Raw genomic sequence first — 24,765 nt, forward strand, 5'->3', positions numbered from 1 at the left:
ATTCGAGATCTCCTAAATCGTATTAGGCGTGCTAGATCGATGATCGATCACTAATCTGGGAATAGAGTGCAATCATCAGGCATGACAGACAAATCGCGCAACCGACGCATCGAGTCCGGCGCGGGCCTTAGATTACTCTACCAAGTTATCGTGGCCCACAATACCGAGTTGTCATCTCAAATCTCAATCTGAAGAACCGACGCACCACGATCGCGACCCCATGAATGACCCAATAATTAATTACCAATCTGAAGTAAAACCTAGGATTTAGCCAACCAACGGCGGTAAAAGCCCGAAGAGACCGTAATTATTACATTTCGGTTTTTTACCGATTTCCGTCACAGGTTTTAATGGTTTTTGGTGGATACTTAGTAAATAGAAATACATAATACCTACAGTGGAGTCCTATTTTTATGACGTGTTAACGGATTATCGATTAACTTTAACTTCCGTTAAATCTACCGAAATGTATCGCTTTAACGATTAACGAAGTTAACTTTTTAAGTAACGGATTAACGATTATCGAAGTTAACTATTTGATTAACGGTGCCCAGCTATGGGTATGGTATGATACTGCCGACGAGAGAAAGCATCCTGCTTTTCTTAAGTTTATAGCTCCATACTACATTCTATTTAAATTATTACAGCAAAACTTAAGCAAATATTATTATAACGAAAGTTCTCTTTCACATTTTGTAACATTAGTAGAGATCAATGCCTACCAAGTAATAAAACTACACATTTTTCACAACTATGATAATAAGAGGATAAATAAAAAGCACATCTAAACAGCACCTTTTTAATTATAATATTTCATCTTCTTATAATAATAAAAAATCCAATACATCTCGTGCCACATTTGGCAGTGACTTTACGTATGTACAAAGACAAGGCACAACACTAAAGAAGTTATCCAATGACTTTCATATGTACATAATTTTCAAACATATACATGTGACAAAATACCTTCTAAAAATATACAATGATTTGTAATACACAATGCAGTCTATTCTTTGAGTTATGCAATATTTGATGCAAAATATACTGAACTATGAGTCTTTGATATCTAATAAAATATCCAATGTCCGTTTAATATTAGTGTGAGCATGGCTAGTTTCCACTGAAGTGAAATACTAATGTAAATCAGTATATGTTTAATGCTTAAGTCCACAGTGGTAACTAATTTGAATTATTTTCTTAATGGAAGCAAACTGAACAGAACCCATTCAAGCTAACTTTCTACTGACTTGAGTATAGATTGTAAATTTCAAAGTTATTAAATCTCTTGTATTTTTTTCAAAAGGGAAGGATGACATTGCCTTGCCACACTTTGTCATTGTAAACAAACAAATAAAATAATAAAAGATATTGGAGAACACTTTACACAATCAACTCAGTCCCAAACTAAGCAAAGCTTGTACTATGGTTGCTAGGTGACACTATAAATACTTATATAGATAATTACATACTTATATTACATAGAAAACTTCCAAAAATAAAAGTCCTTACCGGGATTCGAACCCAGGACATGGAAATGGCATACAATATTAGCTTGGTCTGGCTCTATCTTCAAATTAGTTACAAGGACTTAGACAATTTGTCAGTCTGACTGCCGAGTCTGATGTTGACCGGGACTTTGGCAAATTACTTCTTCTGGAGGGATTTCATCATCTTCTCGAGCTTCATGGCTTTCTGCAGGTCTCCCTTGATTTTCAGCTTGCCCATCATGAACGCTGTGGCCGGTTTCAACTTTCCTGTTAACAATGTTTCAACATTAATACTATGTATAAATATGTACTATAAATATAAACATTACCAGAAAGTAGAGTTGTGCCTGCTCGTTCACTAAAAAGATCGCTCCAAACTAGTACAATCTCCGAAGTGTACTAGTTCGTTCTTTTAAGACATTTAGTACAGTAGTACACCGAGAGAGCGAGAGACAAATTGTGCATATGGCGTACAGTAACGCTCGCGCGCTCTCGGTCCGAGTCAGTCGGGTCTAGTTCGGTTGCGGTCGGATCACACGGATCGCTTTGCTGTCATTGTCACTTCTCGGCTCTTCGCTCCTTTCGCTCCCATTCTGTTGCGCGTGTGTGTGTACTAAATGTACTAGAGAGCAGAATTTTGGGAGTATTTCGGTCTAGTACAGTGCAAGGAATCGTGTCCTTTGTACTATTAGTACATGTACTACACAAGCCTACCAGAAAGAACACAATTGAAAAATACATGACATGTATCTGTTACACTTTGTGTAAGTCAGGAAAGATGGCATAAATGAACGGAACATTCATTTTATGAATGACATCTGCTCATTTAACTTACCGCTATTGTATTGATAAATATGTAGGTGTAATACGCAGATAGATATTGTCATTCATTCCATTCATGCCCGTTCTTCTGAATCGCTGGGTTGGGCTTAGGATCGCCTGGCCTCAAGCACTACCAGCATACTTAGGCCTGATTTAGACGGCGTGCGAACTCGCATGCGATTTTCGTTACATTGCGCACTGTTGAGGTTACATACAATTTTGCACAGCCATCAAATACCGCAACGTAATAAAACTCGTATGCGAGTTCTCGTACCGTCTAAATGGGCCCTTATTGTATGTGTAATACAACTCCGTAGTGAACGTACCAGCAAACATGTCGGAGAAGTTGCCACTGTCCATGGTGAGAGTCGCATCAGGCGGGCTCTTGGGCTCGCCCTGGCCGCAGGCACCGTCGCCGTTCTTGAGGTCGATGTGCCACACGCCCTCTTCTTTACCTAGAACATAACAATCATTATTATATTTATTATAATGGAATTATCCATCCTGTATCTTGGTAGAAGTAGAACGACGTAGATGACCGATAGATACCGCTTTAGCATCTAAGTAGTCACTCCGCCTCACGCGGCTCACGCGCTATACCAATTCCTGTGATATCCACTGTACAATGTCATATGACTGGATTCGCCATCCGCCTTTCTATGTCAATAGAGAGTAGAGTAAGCGCTCTCATTTATATGTGACAAATGTTTCTTGATTAGTTGTCAAACCGGACCCCAGGCTCCTATGAGCCGCAGCGTATGCCGGGATAACGCAAGGAGGATGATGAAATGTTTGTTGATATTTTAAAAGGACTAATAAACTTGTCAGTATCTGTTGGACCTCCGATCGCGTGTTAGACATATTTATCTTGAATCGGGACTTTCTTGATCAAATCAACTGCCTTGATAAACTGCCCCATAGGGCATAGACCATGGACTCCATGATAAAATAAAATAAATAATATCAAATTAGGTACCTTTGACATTGAACTGGTAGACGGCCTGCGTCTTCTTGACCAGGTCAGGTGACAGACTCTTGCCGATGGCAGCGAATAGCGTGGGAATCTGGCCTTCGGGTTTGCCCTCCTACAACACAAACAGAAAATATAAACAAAACTGAACACCCATTGTAAAACGCTATTAGTTAGTGGTAGTAATTTAATAAAATGTTTATAAAGTGGTTCGACGGAAGTAGAAGATGACAACAACGGATAACGAAAAGGCCGTTATGGTCCGGCAAAATGATAGTTTATGGGCGACTTTATAGAGCCTTTCTACGAAGCGCAAGCGAGGTTGGATTAATAAAAAAAAACAACAAAAGCATAAGTAACAATTAAAAAAAAAAAAAATAGTGCGTGGAGTCCCTCTGCGTGGAAGAAGTGAAAATTCGTAATGTGTTGTAAAATAATAAAATTCGAGTTGGCAACACTGAACGTTACAACGTTGTCAGTTGGAAGTCGCATTAGAAATTAGAAGTTTCACTTCAAAAATATAAAAAAAAAACTGCCAAACAAGATTATCAATCAATGTCTATTCAATGAAACACGCTTACATACTAAATTGCTCTATTTCGCCTTATGCCGTGTCCACATCGAACGAATGAACGCCAAAAAATACTGATACAACAATGTAGCAGAGTAGGTGTCTGACACGATACGCAGATACTTAAATAGGTATTACACTAACATTTTTGGTTATTCTCTATCGCGGGTTGACAAGTTGTTAATAATCCAGGCAGTAAAATATTTGATACTATAGATTGTTAAAGAGCATATATTTTTACTAAATACCTCATTGTCTTGATCAGTCCCATTTTGATCTGACGTCTCGTCGTTGATTTTCAACATAGTTTAAAGAAAAGTTAGATTGGTGATTGTAATAAGGTGCACTTTAACTAATTTTGGGTTTTTGGATTTTAATAAATTAAATATGCGTGTGAACTTGTACGAGTTTATTAAGCGACTGAGAGGACAAACATTATAGAAAGGGAAGGCAGGAGTGTTCTACAATATGCAATATGCATGCATTAAGGTTCAAAATCAACAAAACATACCGCCCACCAAAAGGACTCTTAGGGGGCGTCCATTAATCGCGTCATACGTTTTTGGCTTATTTTAGACCCCCCCCCCTCCCCCATGGTGATCTTTGGTGATATTTTCAGGACCCCCTCCCCCCCTGGCCAATATGACGTGTAATTTTTTGGCAACTTAAGTAGACTTTTTTCCAACCCACGAATCAACCAAATCTTGGCGCGAAATTCAAATTTTCTATGAGAATTAAACCTTTAAGGTTCCGTACCTCAAAAAGGAAACCACTGAACCGATTAACTTGTTTGGCACACATGTAAACTTATGACCCAAAGACGGGCATGTAATTTAAATAAAATAAAAAAACAACTATTAGGGGCCACTTTTGGGGGGTAAAAGTGAAAATTAGAAATCAAAATTTTTGAAATAGTTTTTTAGCGTGTTACATATCAAATGAAAGAGCGTTAATTAGGCCATTTTTTTTTAAAGTTGTTACCCCACTTATTTTATTTTGGAATTTTTTATGTGCTTTCCACTCAGAATCGCGAGCTCTTTCAATCCTAATAGGGGTAAAAAAGTGTCCCAAGGTTTTTCTCTATTCCGTTACCATTTTTTCATACATTTTGTATGGCGGTAACGGAATGGAAGGTCTAAAAAAAATATGGAAATCTTGGAACATTTTTTTCTCCTATCACGATCAAAAGACCTCGCGATTCTGAATATGAATCGCGTAAAAAATACCCAAGTAATATACTGATTCATGTTTGTTGTAGCATATTTAAACAGATGTTTTTCTAAATACATGTATTAAATCCAAATTCATCTCGAAACGTATTAGACGTTAGAGTATCACATAGTGTCAGAACATCTTGAGTGTGTAACAATGGGATTATCTCAAGGAAAGCAGGACGATAGTAACTCTCACAGTGCTATAGCTATAGCAAAAGTAGAAAATTTGTCTAATCAAGTGGAGTCAAAAGCTAAATTATGTCGGAATTGGACTCATCGTTTTGGGAGTAATTTTGTTTTTGGTAATGTGTTACATTGTAAGAACGACATGTAAGCAATGTGCAAGATCGTGGGTACAGAGAACTGTGGAGAACATACCACTCACAGCGATCAAAGTTCATACTGTTCCTGCTAATCCACAACAACTGTATTAACAATAAGTGTCATTATGTGAAGAAACATGTTTAGCTTGTGTTATTAAGTTTTAAGTTCTCAGAACTGGAGGTATGTTATTATAAATGAAACAGTGTTTGTGTAATGTAATGTAACTAGAGCGGATATGATTTCGCATCTCTTGTTTACCATATGAACGTTAGCTTGGTAAGCGTTCCTTGAACCTTTAGCACTGTAAGGTTTGTGTTACATTGTTAGCAAGTACTTGGCTATTATTAGCTTTGATTATTTTTTGTATGATGTTGTATTAATTTGGACCTTTTCTTTTCTTTTTGAAAAAAAGAAAAGGGGGGGAATGATGTAGGGGCACGGCGGTGACGCATGCGTTAGAGTCAGCAATTATGAACTTATTACTTTGGAGCTTTAGCTAACAGTCAGTCACTGAGCGCGAGGCATACAGCGCGCACACAAACTAGTAGTCGTACCGCGGCACCGCCTGGCCCTCACATAGTTTCTGTGTATTTATAATTGTAACTTTCTGATCGTGTGAAGTCAGATTAAATGCAGAGTTAATATTGGACATTAAAAGTTTAATTTCTCTCCAGTCAAAATTACCCGTAGACTCTTTAACAAAAGCCACAGTGAATTATTAATAACTAATTAGCGTTTGGGAATAAACGTTAAAAGGTGTTACTCAGGGTCTGATGATGGAGAGAGATTGTGGTCACCAAAAATCAACTCGCATATTTGAATAACATAAAAAAACGAAGTGGTTCAGTTACATGGGTTTATTGGTACCGGTGACCACCATCTGGCTCCAACATCAGACCCTCAGTACCACCTCTTGTCAAAGGTCTTATTAAGAAGAAGTAAGAACCCAATGAGCCTGATTACTAAATGGTTTAGTTACATGGATCACTGGTACTGGTGACCACCATCTGGCTCCATCATCAGACCCTGAGTACCACCTCTTGTCAAAGGTCTTATTGAGACGATCCCATTGAGCCTAAATACGAAGTGGTTTAGTCATATGGTTCATTGGTACTGGTGACCACCATCTGGCTCCATCATCAGACCCTGAGTACCACCTCTTGTCAAAGGTCTTGTTGAGACGAACCCAACGAGCCTAAACACGAAGTCATTTACTTACATGGTTCACTGGTACTGGTGACCACCTTCTGGCTCCATCGTCAGATCCCGAGTACCATCTTGATGTGTCTTATCATCTTGACCGTATTGTAATTTTCACATATTTATCATCATAACGTTGTAATACTTTAACATTCAAACAGAACAAAATATTACAAAAGCAAATATTTACGGATCTAGGATCAAATTCGTTGGTCGCTGTTTACACACACACAATGCGAGGATAGCCCGTGTATAAACAAGGCGTCTGACCCACACAACGATAAATATTCTCGACGTTTGCGATGAAAACTCGGAGAGCGAAGCGACATACGTCTCACCTCCTCGAGCTCCGGCGCGGCACTGAAATCGCAGGCGTCCGTCGCCGGTAAAATAGCGACAGGAAGGCTAGTTTTCAAAAAATTGGCAAAAAATCATGATAAAATATTATAACGACAAATGGATAACAGCAATTTAAGCACATTGTGCAGATTATTTATATACTAAAATAATTTCGATAACATGTAGATTTTCGGAGAAATGATCACTTGTTTCGATGTATTTTCAAGACAAAATTGAGTTCGTTTTACTTTCAATTTCTCAATTTCAAAGGATTAAATGATAAATATTGTTTAATGGGCCTAAAGTACAAGATATTAGGAATTTAAATTTACCGCATTTATGAGAGTGAGCTTATCAAATTGTACATAATAAGAGCTCCGAAATCTGTGCTTCGCGCGGTTTTTCCTAAACAAGCATCAGAAAAAAAATCATTACTAATTGAAAAAGCTTTTTCTTCCATATGTTTTTTAATGAACCGACAGTTAATTAGATTTTCTAACTGAAACAAGTACTTTTACTATCTTTTAGTATGAGTAAAGTGTACAATTTTAGAATAGAATAGAATAGAATAGTTTATTGTTAAAAGAAATTAATACAATCGTACATTATTTGTCCCGTGGCCCCACACTAGGCTAAGCCTATTTGCCGATAAATATTGTACATTTTACAATATATCGCCTTTTTTTGTCATAACGCTCTTAATACCTTTTATGTATTCAGTTTTCAGGTTCGGCGAACGTTTAAATCTTCTTTCTAGTTGCATAAATCTCTTTGTAGCTATTTCTTTTGTATTTCCATCAAGTACTTTAGGATTCTCAGTTTTAAATGGCAGCTTGACGATGTATCTTCCTTCTTGGTTTCGAGTGACTGTTTTTTCATAGATTTCTTCACATAGCTGTTCTTCCTTGGTGTATTTTCTCTTACTGTCTGTTTCTATTTCCCATAGAGATTTCAGTGTGTCTTCTATATCGACCTGATGATGCATAACAAGGTAAGAATCTTCTTGTGGTGTGCTGTCACTCTCTCCAAAAAGAATCCAGCCCAGGTCGGTTCTTTGTGCGCATGGTGTACCTGGTGAACCTTTGACTAGTTCTGCCTGCAGTATTCTAGCGTACACTCGGACTCCAAGCAAGAGATCTATGGGTTCCCGAGCTGTTGTAATTAGGATCCGCTAGCTGTAATCCTTGTAGATGAGGCCATGGTTGTTGAACGATATGCTTCTTTGGTAGCTTCTTGGTCAGCTGTTTCGACATTACATAAGCTCTGACCGGTAGGACAAATGTTTTGTCCCACTGTGATTTGATTTGCAGCTCACAGACATGGTTGATTTCTGTTCTCATAGGCCCCAAGCCCGTGATGCTTCCTTTTACGTGTTGTCGGTCAAGCTTGAGCAGTTGAGCCGCTTTTTCGCTTATAAATGATTCTTCGGAACCTTGGTCTATTAGCGCGCGCAGTGGAATGGTGTGACCTTGATTGCTTCTTGCTTCCACCACAGCAGTCGCTAGTAGTGCTGATTTCTGTCTAGTAGTGAGATGTAACGCGATCACTGTGTTTGCTTGCACTTCTTCTATATCTTCTACAACATGTAATGATGAAGCCAGTGGTTGTGAGGGGCTCGAGGTGGCCACAGGCTCAGCTTGCTTGAGTTGATGTAGAAGGGAGTGATGGCGTCGGTGACATATTCTACAGGACACAGGTACTCGACATTTTGTTGCTGAATGCCCTGGTACTAGACAGTTGTAACATAAGTTGTTGTTCTTGACATATTCGCTTCTCTCCTTAGGTTCCATCTTGGTGAACTCCTTGCAGTGACATAATGTATGACTTTCTTTACACATTACACAACTCTTGTTCTCAAAGGTAGGTGTGGCAACATGGCATGTAATTCGCTCCTTGTTTGTCTTAACTTCTTTTGTATTCGGTGACAGTAGTTCCAGCGTACGAAACTTTGCTTCTAAAAACTCCTTAAAATCATTCCACTTCGGTAAGGGTTCAGAGTCACTCTTATACGCATGCTCTTCCCAGTCTTTATGCGTCTCTGGGTCCAATTTTTGAACGAGCAAAAATATCACAAGTGGATCCCAAGAGTACATTCAGGTTTTGAATGTTGTGTAAACACTCTGACGTTGTATCTAGGAGTACTTTCAATTGAACAGCTGATTGTGTAGTCATTTTGCGCTGGTTAACTAATTTCTTTAAATTATTGTTCAAAATTAATCGTTTGTTGCCATACCTTGTTTTCAGAGTCATCCATGCTTGTGAATAATTATCTGACGTAATTTGGATGTGCCTCAATAACGACGCAGCTTCGGCGGTAACACTTGTCTTCAAATAATGTAGCCTTTGTACGTCACTTAACATCTTGTTGTTATGCACGAGTGAAATGAATAAATCTTTGAACGCGGGCCACTCTTCATAACTTCCACTAAAAGTAGGTAACTCGATCCGCGGCAAACGTACAAAGTTGTTTTGTGTCCCTGCCATAGCATAGCTTGAGTTAGCAACTGAAGTTTCCATCAAAGTCTCTTGCATTAAACTTGCTAGTTTATCCATTAAATCTCCCCGGAGTACGTTGTATAAATCTTCGTAAACAAAAAACTCTTCATTCAAAAAGTACGATAAAACACCCCCTTTTGTTCCGTCGGTGTAACCTTAACCAACTCTTGATGTGCATTATTAAACGTAGTCCAGTATTCATCAATCATTTTAACACGAGACTCGATGTAACCCTTGGTTAATCTTTCCTTTGGGCATTTCTTCAAGTTAATCTGTGTTTTTCTAAGTACTGTAGCACCATCCTCAAGCACAGAAAGCAATTGTTTTTGTTTTTCAGACATTTTTCATTAGCAAAACACTGCAAGTTCACGTACAAGTCACTTAAACGTTGTTATAACTTTTTGCAATAAAACTCGTTAGTAATGAAACAATCTTATTAGTTTGATGTGCAATTTGTTAGCATCTGCTCGCTTCTTATCTCTTAGTAAGGCGGCGGAATTGAAAAAAGTCGTCTAGTTTTGAAGTTGATGTGACTGGAGAGTATACTGCTGACAAGTGGTATCGTTGTGATCGGTAGACTTTACTGAGTACGAAATAATGACTTGTCGCATTCTCAGACTGTGGGGGGGTTAACTATGACGTCACAAAGATCGCGGTCCCGGGTTTCAATTTTTTGCCAATTTGTCTAGAACCCTTATCCAATTTTGAAAAATGAGGTGTCGATTGAAAGCGTATAACATGCTGATTAAGATTTCTTATATGTGAAAAGTATAGTTTTGTTAGTTATTTTTTAATTAACAATAATGCAAAAAATACTTTTTTTTTACTCTCTTTTTTGATTTTTGTGACTCAAAAAGGCAATGAAAACGGCCACTTAGCTAAAAAATATGTTATATAAATAATTTAACTACATTATTAAGCTATCTGTTGCTTTTTAAATTTCTATGATCGGATAATAAATAAGCAAACTACAACCACATACCTGTAGGCGGGGAGTACCGCTTGACACGCGTTCCCATACATTCGGCGTCTATCAAATTACACCTCGCGCAAAATTCGTTTCAAGCAGATATACCTCTAATCTTATTCATAGTAACCTATCAATATTGGTATCATTTGAAAGGACAATTAAAGTACTTTAAGAAACAATGTCAATCATTTTCTTAAAATCAATAATCGCCAGTCTGCGGTGGTTACAAAGGAAAAAAGTGGGTATGCAATTTGACTGGTTTCCTAGGTTTGATACCCTAGACGAGTTTAAAAGGGGAGGTAAAGGTGACATATGGGTTTTTCTCTGGCCTAAAAGCTACACAGAGGGTCAGGCGAGAAAAAAACTAGGGTTTAAGTTTAGTTTTAAGTTATTTTTTCCTTTATTTGTTGATTTTATTGTGTTTAATTTTTTTGTAATTTTATCAAGGATACACGTTGGTTTCTTTTGCTGAAAATTCCCTTTTTTATGAGAAATGTTATGAATTTCATGGCATTTTCCGATAGAGACTAAAATTAACTTTCAAATAAAGGCCACATAGTCATACTGATACATAGTCATACCCTTAATATTATATAAGTAAAAGTATGACTATGTGGCCTACTGATACATAGCCATACCCTTAATATTATATAAGTAAAAGTACGACTATGTGGCCTTATTTGAAAGTTAATTTTAGTCTCTATCGGAAAATGCCATGAAATTTATCACATTTCTCATAAAAAAGGGAATTTTCAGCAAAAGAAACCAACGTGTATCCTTGATAAAATTACAAAAAAATTAAACACAATAAAATCAACAAATAAAAGAAAAAATAACTTAAAACTAAACTTAAACCCTAGTTTTTTCTCCCCTGACCCTCTGTGTAGCTTTTAGGCCAGAGAACAACCCATATGTCACGATTTACCTCCCATTTTAAACTCGTCTAGGGTATCAAACCTAGGAAACCAGTCAAATTGCATACCCACTTTTTCCTTTGTAACCACCGCAGACTGGCGATTATTGATTTTAAGAAAATGATTGACATTGTTTCTTAAAGTACTTTAATTGTTCTTTCAAATGATACCAATATTGATAGGTTGCGATGAATAAGATTAGAGGTATATCTGCTTGAAACGAATTTTGCGCGAGGTGTAATTTGGTAGACGCCGAATGTATGGGAACGCGTGTCAAGCGGTACTCCCCGCCTACAGGTATCTGCTTGTAGTTTGCTTATTTATTATCCGATCGTAGAAATTTAAAAAGCAACAGATAGCTTAATAATGTCGTTAAATGATTTATACAACATATTTTTTAGCTAAGTGGCCGTTTTCATTGCCTTTTTGAGTCACAAAAATCAAAAAAGAGAGGAAAAAAAAAGTATTTTTTGCTTTATTGTTAATTAAAAAATAACTAACTTAACTATACTTTTCACATATAAGAAATCTTAATCAGCATGTTATACGCTTTCAATCGACACCTCATTTTTCAAAATTGGATAAGGGGTTCTAGACAAATTGGCAAAAAATTTAAACCCGGGACCGCGATCTTTGTGACGTCATAGTTAACCCCCCCACAGTCTGAGAATGCGACAAGTCATTATTTCGTACTCAGTAAAGTCTACCGATCACAACGATACCACTTGTCAGCAGTATACTCTCCAGTCACATCAACTTTTTCCGAGACCCTCTCGCCGCTCTACTATCTGGAATGCGGCTGCCTTTTGTTCTCGTTACTAGCCCGCCGGTGTCCGATGCGCTCAGTCATCCGGTTCGAAGGACCATATGGTGATTGTAATAAGGTGCACTTTAACTAATTTTGGGTTTTTGGATTTTAATAAATTAAATATGCGTGTGAACTTGTACGAGTTTATTAAGCGACTGAGAGGACAAACATTATAGAAAGGGAAGGCAGGAGTGTTCTACAATATGCATGCATTAAGGTTCAAAATCAACAAAACATAGATGAAATAGATAAATTTTTTGTTCTACCGTTAAAATATTCATTTAAAATACAGAAACGAGCCCTGCGTATAATCGATATCGTTGCTTAAAAATATGAAATTCTAACGTTGCCATCTGTATACATATTGACTGTGTGCATGTATGTAAGGTCCAACATAATCATCTTTAAATGTAGCTCAAAAATATCCTGCACTCAGTCGCGTAGACGACCACGATTGCAAATCCCAAAGCAACGACTCGCGAAGTCTCGACTATCGCTTGACGTCATGGGACCGATTGCATACAATTCTGTGCCTAATGCCATCAAAGACTCGACAAGTGATGCCATATTCAAAAAGAAACTTAAATCGTTTCTTATAGATAAGGCATACTATCGTATCGCCGACTTTATAAATGCTCCGGTGAGTAATTGACCCAGCACCGTCTGATAATCAGGTTTTTGTAGTAACTACCTACACTTTTCCCAGGTTTAAGTATTTATAAATAATTTAGTTCTGTGAACCTAATGTATAATGTCCCAAATTTGTTTTAATTCATTTAAAATGGACGAATTCAGTGTAATAGTTTTAACTAGTTTTAAGGCTATGACGTGTAATATGTATATTTTATATTTACCAATAAAGTTTGTATATCTGTATTCTATTCTATACCTCAGGTTTACAATTCTGTACTGAATATTTTGTATGTATTACGATTAGTCTATGAATTCTACGATTTATTTATCCATGTCCTTTTTATGCAAATACGCTGGCTTGCTGACCTAAAGGTCCAACACCGTTATAAATTTTGTTGAGCAACATTGTAAGTGAATGAATTAATTTTACGCAAAGCCAGACACTAATACTCTTTTACCATCAGAAAAATGATACTATCTCACGCAGCCTGCGATCCAGAATTGACGCAAAGCAATAACGTCACATTAGTTCTAACATTTCATTTATGTCTATTACATATACATTAACAATCAATTAATTCCATCAAGCAGTGAGGCCATATATAGGTTTAATTTAAAAGGTAGGATAGGGTAGAAGTTGAAAAATAATTTGAAGCATCAACTTTATTAATAAATTAAACTTTTCTACAATAATCACACCTTTTTCGCGGCCTGCGCAGAAGGTGATCCGGGCACGTCCAAAAAGAAATCGGGTAACAGATTACCTATGTTACCTGTAAACAAATAGACCCAATTTCAAAACTGTGTTTTAAATTTTGACAAACATGGGACGGACACAAACATTTATTCTGCTTATATTAAATTTATGTAGCAGGTTTCTATAACTTGCGAAAAATATGTAAGAAGCGTCAGAAAGAGTATGAGTGTTATGTTTTAAAGTTATCTTTACTTCCACGGTTACCCATTTGTTCCCTCAACGACAACGCGTCATTTTATTTTGCAAATGATTATTATGCCCAGTCTTATTATGCAATTCATATAGTCAATCAGTTTTAATAAATAATGAAGGTAAAATGAAGCGAGTGCGCATCTTATACATATAAATGAGTAAAGATATAAAATTTCCTACATACGGCCTCACGCTTTTTTCTACAATATTTTGTTAATTGTTAGTGGTGTATACTTGTAAGCAGTTGTATAAATGCCCAAAGCGATGCGGAAGTTACCCTATGCTCTATGTCTCCATCTATAAAAGAATCTTCTCAAATAACGGCGGAGGTATGCACGTAAAACTTTCTACGCAGTGTAAATACGCCTAGCAAATACAGGGGCACCAACCTTCTCGAATCGCACGGCAGAGGTATGATACCTCCTGACGGAGGCAGTTACGACAGAGTGCATTTTCATAGTCAGAGGGAAGTATATGCACTAACGATTGAGAAGTTTTACGACGCCGGTCGCCATATTAGTTTACGGATGCAATAAAGACGGGGACCAACCTTCTCGAATCGCACGGAGGAGGTATGGTACCACTTGACGGACGCGGTATGGTACCGCCTGACGGACGCAGTCACGACCGAGCGCTGTTTCATCTCAAGCGTATGCAAGCGTTATACGATGTCAACACGCCTATGAAGTATAGACAGGGACACCAACCTTCTCGAATCGCACGGCGGTGGTATGGTACCGTCTGACGGACGCAGTCACGACCGAGTGCTGTTTCATGGCCAGCGGGGAGTCTATGAACCCGTCGAGCAGGAGGTTATTCGCCTTCTCTGGGGTCAAAATTAATTGTCTTTAATATGGGTTTTACTAAAATAGACCATGATGGAAAGTGAAAACTCGTTTCGCGGTAACCCCCATAGGTAGGCGTACTTTTATTTAAACCTTCTAAGCAGAACTATCTACTACGAATACCTACAAGCTATTACTATCTACCAGTGGCGTGGCGTGTTGAAATTTTTCTTTGATGAAGCCGGAGGGGTTTTCGGGATCTGTTTTGTATGAACTTCTACAGATACTGGAGACTTTTAGGGAATCTGTAGGGAATCGAGTTGTATCGACGCCCCGCCACTGCTATCTACCTAAGTACTTTCATTCAAATCACGAAAAGTCAGACTTTAGTTATAAATTACATGCCCATAATAAATAACTAAATATTCAAATGAAAGTTTTCGAAAGGGTGATAAAAATTTAAATAGGATGAGCAAAATTATATTCATGATTACTCATTAAAAACCATGTAACAATACCCGGCTCAAGACGCCACTTCATACAATTTTGAGTCTTATTTATTAAAATTTTCGAATTACACATACCATATTATAGTTATGATCTCAAAATGATTAGCGTTTTTCCGAACCATGAATTTATATTCTAGCGTGAACTCTAAAATTCGAATCTCATGAACATCAATTTTGTCTCAGTGACACAAATTCGTATGAAAAAGTGATATATAACTATGACAGCACAATACTGCAAGGCGGGGTTACTTTAGCTCTGAAGGGCACCTATTTTTCCCTAATGGAATTATCTCAGTGCTGGGGTCCATTTCTCGAAGCTACAAGTTACAATTTACAAGCGGTAGTCTAGTCTAATATGACAAGTTGGAAAGAGAGCTCCGCTTGTAACTTGTAACTTTCAGTTTTGAGAAATGGGCCACAGGTAGGTAGTACATAGAAATAATACCCTGTTTGCTGTAACTAGCCTTTTATATTATATTCCTAGTTTTTTTTACGTTAGATATGGCCATATGGGCCAGTTGCTAGGTTTCGAGGAGCTGGCTAGGGTACCGCTGCCACGTTTTCGCGCAAAATGCACAATGAATGTAGATTTAAAGAAAATACTTAGCATTATTAACTACTAGCTTTCGCCCGCGGCTTCGCTCGCGTTAAATTCGAAAATTGCGGAATGCTCCCTACAAACTTCCACCCCCCATTTTAGGAAATTGGGGGGCTAGAAAGAGACAAAAAGTAGCCTATGTCACTCCTCATCCTTTCAACTATCTCCGCTTAATAAATCACGTCAATACGTCGCTCTGTTTTGCCGTGAAGAACGGACAAACAAACAGACACACACTTTTCCATTTATAATATTAGTATGGATGGGCCAAAGTGGTGGGCCACAGCTAATTATGCCACAGAACTTAATTTAGATAGAAGAAACAAATTTATATATTTGTATAGGGGCCGAGCGTGTCAAATTTTGTACTGAAGTTGATTCTTGCCTGTAATTTTAAATATGTCTCAGGCTCTTGATTGTTCATAATTTTTGTGTTGTTGCAATTGAATATCACGTAACGAGGCATTTTTTATGTTTTGGTTGACTTCAACTTACAAAAATTGACGCCCGAAAGCTGCAAGCTGCGAGTAAAGACGGACAACTCAGTGGATTTCACTGAGTTCATTTGACACGCTAAGTAGATACGTTTGCTTGATCTATGGTATATATGACATCTGTGAATTATGCCAAGCCAAATTGTCGTGTACTCATTCGGTAACTAAAGTAACCCGACCTTCTAGTCCGAAACAAAGTAAATAACTATAGTACATAAATATAACTTACTAGGATCGCACGCATAGGGAGTGAGATCCGTGACGCCAGCCTTCTTTACGACATCCTCGTCGATAGCGAAGTTGCCAGTGTAGGTCTTCGGATCCCTGCACAAAACAGCAATATTATAAATAAATATTGGGGACACCTTACACAGATCTACTTGGCCCTAAACTAAGCAAAGCTTGTACTATGGGTGCTAAGCGACGATATACATACTTAAATAGATAAATACATACTTATATACATAGAAAACATCCACGACTCAGGAACAAATATCTGTGCTCATCACACAAATAAATGCCCTTACCGGGATTCGAACCCAGGACCGCGGCTTAGCAGGCAAGGTCACTACCGACTAAACCAGACCGGTCGTCGAAGTCGGTTATAAGCAAACCCAAACGAAATAAAACAATGGACCGGCATGACAGATACTACGAAAAGTCACGTCAATGTTTGCAAACTTGTGTAAGATTCGTTTTGCGTTTTCTAGCAACTATTTTCATCTTGGTCCCGTTAGTAAAAATGTAATAAAAAGTAGGTAGGTAAACAAATAATAAATGCGTTTATTTCCAGACAACTGAAATAAGACTAAAAAAATGAAAATAAAATATGCTAATATTGCACTACAGACTTCATCATCTCGGCATTCCCCAAGGCGGTGGAGCCTGAGCTCCGCTTCGACAATTAATCCCAAAATTTGGCGTAGGCACTAGTTTATTGAAAGCGACTGCCATCTGACCTTTTAAGGAATTGCACTAAACAGTTAAACTAATATAAAATAGCATGTACTTACTGGCAAAGCATGTAGTAAGCGGCGTCAGAAACGATTTCAGGCTTGCGGCTCGTCGACACGTCACCTGTCAACATCTCAATGGCCGCCGTGGCGATGCCTGCAACAGACAATCATTATTAGACACATGCAGTTTAGCGCCTGTGTGGTGATGGGTTAAGAATTTCACCACCCCCTTTCTTCCCGTGGGTGTCGTAGAAGGCGACTGTGGGAGAGGCTGGCAACCTGTCACTGCAATGTCACAGTATCGTTTTCTTTCAACCCCTTATTTGCCAAGAGTGGCACTGAAGCTTTAGTAGTTTCATGTGCTCTGCCTGCCTATCCCTTTATGGAATACAGGCGTGATTGTATGTATGTATGTATGCAGTTTATTAGACGAACGCAATACTTTTGATATTTTTAAAAGTAATAAGAGCAGAGGTGTTGAGGTTTTTACTATAAACGGCTTAAGATGGTGCGAGCTCGCCCAGAAGGTGCCTGTTCACCCTTGACTTGAAGGTTGCTGGCATGCTACGCTATATGAGCTTTCATTCTTATTTATCAAATACAATTATTTCCGCTACCCAAAGGTTGTCTGTGGAGACCGCTCTTTAGCGATAAGACCGCATGTTGTCTGCCTCTATTTATAATCATTTGTATTCTCCACTGTATATTTTTCTGTATCTTTTGCTGAAATGTGCCAGTAAAGAGTATTCTATCTATCTATCTATCTACAATGCCACTGGGTCATCGGCCAACAATTATTTACCAAACTGTGGCGCTCAATGATGTGATGACTATCTAAATTCTCCAATAGTAGCAGTATTGCGAAGCAATTCCTCGCGCGACCAACTGGCAATTTTGTCTACATCTGCCATTGATTGCAGTTTGACGCGCGAGTACAGTCGACCAAAAATAACCACCCTACGGTTGAGGTTCGTTTGAACGTCATGAGACAACAAGGTCGATTTACGATTTATTTGAAATAATATTATGTGTCAATTGCTCTCTCTATACATACTTACGTCATGCTATGTGTCAAGTCAACCTTAGCGATCGTTAAAGCTTGCAGAAACTTTTGTCGAAAGTGGCAGACCACTTTCTTGGCCAACTGTACATTGCCTCGCGAATCTCGCGACGTTGTTCACGGTGTGTAGACCTAATAACTGACAAACCTGTACAATCTGGTTACTTACCGGTCATAGGCCAAAGGGCGTTGACGCCGATGTTGAAGGGTTTGAACTCGTGGCTCATGCCCAGCACACACATCGACATGCCGTACTTGGCCATCGTGTATGCAACGTGCGTCGCGAACCTACGAAAAAACTTTAATATCTTAAATTGAGTGACAATTTCGCAAAGTACTCGTGTTTTATAATAACTGCCTGTATATGAATTGGGTAGTTTTTGTGTCAACGACATCAGGGCGGTAAATTCTTAAAACGTTTTAAAACTTTTTAGCGGCTAAGGCATACTATAGTATTAAAGAGTATCTTAATGATGTATAATAATAATTTAATAAAGTAGCTGATAAGTAATATAAATATGCATGCGATGCACACAACATTTTATAAATATTTGCATGTCTTTGTGACAAAACATGTAGCTCTATAAATTGAATATGCATGACCTTTTGTACCATGTTTTAGCAAATAAATGACTGATTCTGATTCTGATTCTGGTTTCAAATATATACAAAAAACTAATATGCTTCCTGTAGTAGGATAAAATGCTTCTTATAGGCTAGTTTCCTACACTTAAAATAAAATATTTTATGCAGTGCACGAAATAAAGCACCACATAATTAAAATAAATATATGGACAGTAGTTATGTGTAAACATAATTTCTATTTAATAAGTCAAAGAGAAAGATATAAAGTAAATGAATTGACCGTGACGTCACTCCTCAGTATTTCATAGTAATTCCATATTAGCAAGTCGTTTTGACAGTTCTTAAAAAGAAGCTGATTTGACTAGTAGGAAACTAGCCTATTCTTCAAGCGCTTCTCCAACTACTTATAGTGAAAGTTGGCAGCGAGCTCCGCATATTTCTCCCTATCTTTGGCAAGGTTGAAAAGCTCATCGGCATCCATGATTTCAGTCCATTCACGGATATTACGTAGTCACGATTTCTTCTTACAGGGGCCCATTTCTCGAAGCTACAAGTTACAATTTACAAGTGGTAGTCAATGTCTAATATGACAACCACTTGCAACTTGTAGCTTCGAGAAAAAGGCCCCCCGGGGAACCATTTCTCAAAACTGAAAGTTACAAGTTACAAGCGGAAGTCTCTTTCTAACTTGTCATATTAGACATTGACTACCGCTTGTAAATTGTAATTAGTAGCTTTGAGAAATGGGCCCCAGGGGCCCGTTTCTCGAAAGGTACAAGCCTTGTATTACAAGTGCGCGAACTGTCAAATCGTATGGGTTGTCATGGAAACACACTTGTAATACAAGGCTTGTACCTTTCGAGAAACGGGCCACGGACGCGCTTTTTCAGCCACATTGTCCGTTATTATGATCTATTGAAGTTCGTATCTGGGGTGTGTAAGGATGCGGCTCAGAATAAAATTAGTCAATTCTTTGCATATGAATGTCACATTGCCCTCATTTCAAGGTTATTGCTGTATACAGTAGCATGAATGTTATTAAACAAAACCTTGTTGTTTTTAATTTAAACATCTTACAGTAGTTGTCTTTTAAATATTAATAATAATAAAGCAGTCTGTCACTCAGATAACTAGGCAGCCGTATGCATTTGCTCATTTAACATTCAAACTCTTGAGATATTTGGAATATTCGAAACATCTATTCATCTAAATTCTTGTCTTTTAGTCACGTGCTAACCTAATAATTACGCCATGTAACAACTTTGCTGCCATTATTTCGGGCTTTTACCGATAGCACCTGTTTTACTGGTAAATCCTAGTTTTTACCGTACATCGGGATTTTACAGTATTATATGTACATGTACAGTCAACCAATTGGAACCCTAGGCCACTCTACAACCATGTCAAAATGACACGCAGTAAGAGATTTCTTACAATCTGGTTTATAACGTCACTATGACATAGTCCTACAGTGGCCTAGAGTTAAAATTGGTTGACTGTACCTAATGCCCGCCATGGTCGTAAGTTAGATACTGCAAAAGAGATAAATCGCGACGGCTTACCGGAGCTGATTAACTTTACTTAGGAGAGGATTTAGTTTAGGTACTTACAGAGCAAGGGTGATAAAAATAAATGAAAAGATGTTAGACTTACCAGAAGGGGTTCATGTTGAGAGGCGGCGACAGATTCAGGATGTGGGCGTGGTTGCTGTTCTTCAGGTGCGGCAAACACAGCTTCGACCTGGAAACGAAACATTTTACTTACTAACCATGTCACACACCAGCAAATCCAAAAGTAACTATAGCCAGTCAAACAAGCTTGCTTGAAAAAGTTGGGGATGATAATCCATCGCGCTGACAAAAGCTTGACAAACTGTATTGTAAATTTGACTGTCAATGTCGTGAACTGAGGCGCGTGGCTTAAAGCCGGGGTTACATTAATAGCCACGCCGCGTGGGATTGTATTCGGTTCGTTCATACAAATTGTATGTAACCGATTGCTTTGCGACACGCGGCGTGGCTTTAATGTAACCCCGGCTTAAGCCTTTGTGCATTCTGCCAAGGTTCACAATGACTCGCCGCATACGTTATGGGAGTTGTTCAAAGGGTTGATAGAGTTACATAAGCAAAGTCTGCACTTTGCTGTCACAAAGTGGGAGTGTAAAAATAATTTAGGATTATATCACAGGTTTGAAAAATTCAAAGCATTTCCGAAATAAAGCGTTTCTGACACAAAGGGTCTTGACAGACAGACGAATGGACAACAAAATTATCCTATAAGCGGTCCATCTTTTTCCTTTTGAGCTACAGAACCCTAAAAATAGCTAAACAGGCAGGCAACTATGATGAAACGTCAGGCCGTCCGTATCGAACTTATAAACCGTATCTTAGCTTTGCTTAGTTTGGGGCTAAGTTGATCTGTGTAAGGTGTCCCCAATATTTATTTATTTATTTAAATAGTGCGATAGGGACGGCCTGATGTTTTATCATTTATCGCGCGAACATACTTGCCTGCCCGGTGCCAGGTTTACATGTGTATTTCGGAAAAAAATGGCTGTGACAGACGGACAGACGGTCATCCTATAAGGGTTCCGTCTTCCATTTTGAGTTACGGAACCCTAAAAACTTACGCTAAAAAGGTGCCCCTCGTGTTGATGGAGTGCATGAGGTCGTATCTCTTCATGTCGGTGTTGGGTGTGTCGGTGAGGGAGATAGCAGACGCATTGTTGATCAGGATGTCGATTCCGTTGAACTGAGACAGAACATACAAATCATATCTATAGTCTGTCCCCCTTATTCATAAACATACTCTAAAGTTATCAAGCCGATAAAGTTCGTTTGTCCCTTTCTATCACACCAATACGTCGGAAAGGGACAAACGGACTTTGACTTTATCGGCGGGGGGGCGCCATAAGCCTCCGGTAATTGTGTCATATACTTGAAAATTTCGACCCTTGCTTTAGTTATCTGATGGCAGAGTGGTTTTACAGGCATCCGTCCGGTTAACGGAGTACGCTGGTTCGATTCCAGCTCCGAACACTTGGAGGCCTTGGTCACTTTTTCATTTATTTAATGTTTATCGGCTTGATAAGTTTAGTGTACGTTTATGAATAAGAGGGTGTATATTTAGGTATTTAAATAAATGTAAAAGGTATGTTGAGGGTAAGTGATAACATTACTCAACTAAATAAAAAGGTTAAAGATAGGTTGCTTAGTAACCAATCCATTGGGTTTTGTATTTAGTTGGTTAACGGACTGTTGTTCTAACCACCCTTCAGGTTCAGGGACCTCCTAGTATCCTAGGTGGGGGTCTATTACACATTTGCCGGGTTCACCTTGACCGATCAGCCTCGCTATGCACTGCCTATTAAACGTCCGAGCTTGTGCACACATTTTTGCCTCGCCCAAGCCAGTATGCTCAGCAAGTTGGCCGCCCTCAGTGAAAATTCAATTGTTCTCTATACTGAAAGCATTTTCCTTTGCAAATGAAAACTAGTTATGTACACAGTTCTCTACATTGTATAATAACAACTGAATAAAGGTCAACTCTGCTGACATCAATCTTAGTAATTATAAAATACTTAGTTGCTATTGTGAGTAAATGCCATAGATGAGTATAGCATCAATTGGATCAAGGTCCAAAGTCAACTTATATGGGAAAGGCTTAAAAATCAAGAATGGGAAATTGGTCAGGAGCATAATCTATTAATTTAATCTGTCATGATCATTTGATCACTAGATTCCTCATAGCCATTTGAAGAGGCTATAAAATATGTTTGCTAAAGCTCAGATAGCACCTAGTTGAGCTCCAATGTGGTACAGTCAACAACACAGCTGTGAATACAAAGTATCAAAAACATGTATACAGAACTTTATTGCCTGTACATAAAGGTGTGTATACATATTTTTGGCACTTTGTCTGTATTTACAGCTGTGTTGTTGACTGTACAATGTTTTATATTCAGAGCCAACTTAATATTTGCTTGCAGCCCACCAACGGGCCAGCCTGCTCATAGTTTGAGATATGCCAATGTGACTTAGAGGGAGAAAAATTTAAATTATAAGAGGGCGAACTAAGTGGGCCATTGTTTTCAAAGTTGTCCACCACACTTTTTTTGTAACATGGGTATTTTTTACGCGATTCATACTCAGAATCGAGAGCTCTTTCGATCCTGATAGGAGAAAAAAAATGTCCCAAGATTTCCATACATTTTTTCGAACCTTCCATTCCGTTACCGCCATACAAAATGTATGAAAGAATGGTAACGGAATGGGAAAAAAACCTTGTGACACTTTCTTTCTCCTATCAGGATTGAAAGAGCTCGCGATTCTGAGTGGAACCACATAAAAAATTCCAAAACCAAAAAAAGTGGGGTGGACAACTTTGAAAAAAAATGGCCCAAGTAAATTTAAATCTTTACAGTTAAAAATATACTGATTTAATTACCTTTTTAACAGCCTCATCTATGGCCTTTTGCACTGCTTTCTCGTCCCTGACATCCACGATGCATGGCAGCGCCTTACCTCCTAAGGCCTCAACTGTGAAAAATAAAAATTCCTAATGTTGTGACTGCAAACTCTATTGACAATTCAAGATAAGTGAAAGCCATTACAGTAATATTTCATTCCCCCAGTACATAAATATTTGAAGAGCATAATACAATATATGTATTAATAGTAGCCCAAATCATTATAGATGGACTTAATTGTCAGTGCTTATATTTCATAAACACAAAATATTTCAGTATAACAACAAAAAATGAATACAGATATTCACAAAAACATAAATAAACTATGATAAAATATTACTTGGCGAAGTATCAACGCGCCCTACACAGTTACAGTGCAAAGTCCAAAGTAACAGAAAAATAAACTTTCAACATAATGTGCTTTAGGAACAGTTTTACAGTAACCCTATGGTGTAGGCAATTTTTTTAAGCAATTTAAGGCTAATGAGTGGTGTTTATAGTCTTACTTTCTTCTGCAGCGGTGTAAATAGTGCCAGGTAGCTTGGGATGCGGCTCGGCCGTTTTCGCAGCAACCACCACATTTGCCCCATCTTTAGCTGCCTTGAGGGCGATGGCCTTGCCTATGCCACGGGAAGCACCCGTTATAAACAGCGTACGACCCGCTAGTTTCCTAAAATTCAAACGATTAGAAGAAAGTAGAACGCCAACGTCAATATGGATTGTTTTTCATTATTTTACTCACCCGGTGTTAGCTACCAAACTCATTTTGTCTTGTCTTGATCCTTTTACAACTAAAGTATTTTGTCGGAGATTAACGTATTATATAGCGGGCTTACTGATAAAGTAATTTGACTGGACCCGACGAATTTAGTCCGTCCCGTTTATTGAAAAATGATTGGACTGAAGTGAAGATAGCCATAAACGCTACGTCAAAAATAATATGACACTGTCAACTGTCAAATGATTTTGATGACGTATATGTGTCGTTCCAAAACGTATAATTATTCTGATTTCTTTTTTTTATGAATTTGTTGTGGTGCTTGCACATAGTGCTAGTAACTGGAGATAACATTTGCACCACAGATTAATAATTAGTATTTGCACAGTCATCATCATAATGTCCGTCGAAGGACCAAATAAATCTTGACAAGTGATTTCCTAGAAATCAGAGGCTAAAAATGTATTCTCGGGGTTGAAATTAGCGCATTTTCTACTATTTACTGTATACACTAGTGTACATTATATTGTTTATTCTTTTCCTACTAATCGGTATAACAATTTATAGATCAATAGAGCCTGAGCTAATTGAAAGAAGAGTCGTTCTCTTTCCGGAAACACTTTAGATAGATAGATATACGTTTATTTGTTTGTCACAATACACACAGAATACACAAAAGAAATTGGAAAACAGGAAATTACACAGATTTTTACCATAGAGTACTATGATACTGCGCGCTTCGCAACAAGACAAAAGGGTTACGGCTCAGTATTACGCTACGCCCTGAGGCAGCAGCACTGATATTCTGCCGGAACCAGATCAGATCACGGTAACACATAATTGATTGAATAAGAAATATTGTAAAGAGATGAAAGTATATACCTAAAATATCTAT

At 38.1% G+C, this 24,765-nt stretch overlaps 1 protein-coding gene across 2 annotated transcripts; it reads right to left on the bottom strand.

Annotated features, from left to right (window-relative positions):
* Nucleotides 1-785: 785 nt before the first annotated feature.
* On the bottom strand, nucleotides 786-24,057 carry LOC125233305 (hydroxysteroid dehydrogenase-like protein 2). Of its 2 annotated transcripts, none has more exons than XM_048139268.1 (12): nucleotides 23,895-24,057; nucleotides 23,659-23,822; nucleotides 23,131-23,222; nucleotides 21,314-21,435; nucleotides 20,338-20,424; nucleotides 18,269-18,387; nucleotides 17,097-17,193; nucleotides 16,313-16,407; nucleotides 13,448-13,521; nucleotides 3,286-3,394; nucleotides 2,636-2,764; nucleotides 786-1,754 (listed from the first exon to the last, which is right to left on the bottom strand). In XM_048139268.1, the coding sequence occupies exons 1-12, from the start codon at nucleotides 23,915-23,917 to the stop codon at nucleotides 1,645-1,647; spliced, it is 1,221 nt and encodes a 406-aa protein (XP_047995225.1). In that variant the 5' UTR covers nucleotides 23,918-24,057; the 3' UTR covers nucleotides 786-1,644. The 2 variants fall into 2 exon arrangements, with proteins under 2 accessions (XP_047995225.1, XP_047995224.1); XM_048139267.1 differs by lacking the exon at nucleotides 13,448-13,521 and adding an exon at nucleotides 14,405-14,523 and having other exon boundaries at nucleotides 23,895-24,056.
* Between the last annotated feature and the right edge of the window lie 708 nt (nucleotides 24,058-24,765).

This window comes from Leguminivora glycinivorella, chromosome 14 (assembly GCF_023078275.1).
Source record: "Leguminivora glycinivorella isolate SPB_JAAS2020 chromosome 14, LegGlyc_1.1, whole genome shotgun sequence".
Classification (NCBI taxonomy): domain Eukaryota; kingdom Metazoa; phylum Arthropoda; class Insecta; order Lepidoptera; family Tortricidae; genus Leguminivora; species Leguminivora glycinivorella.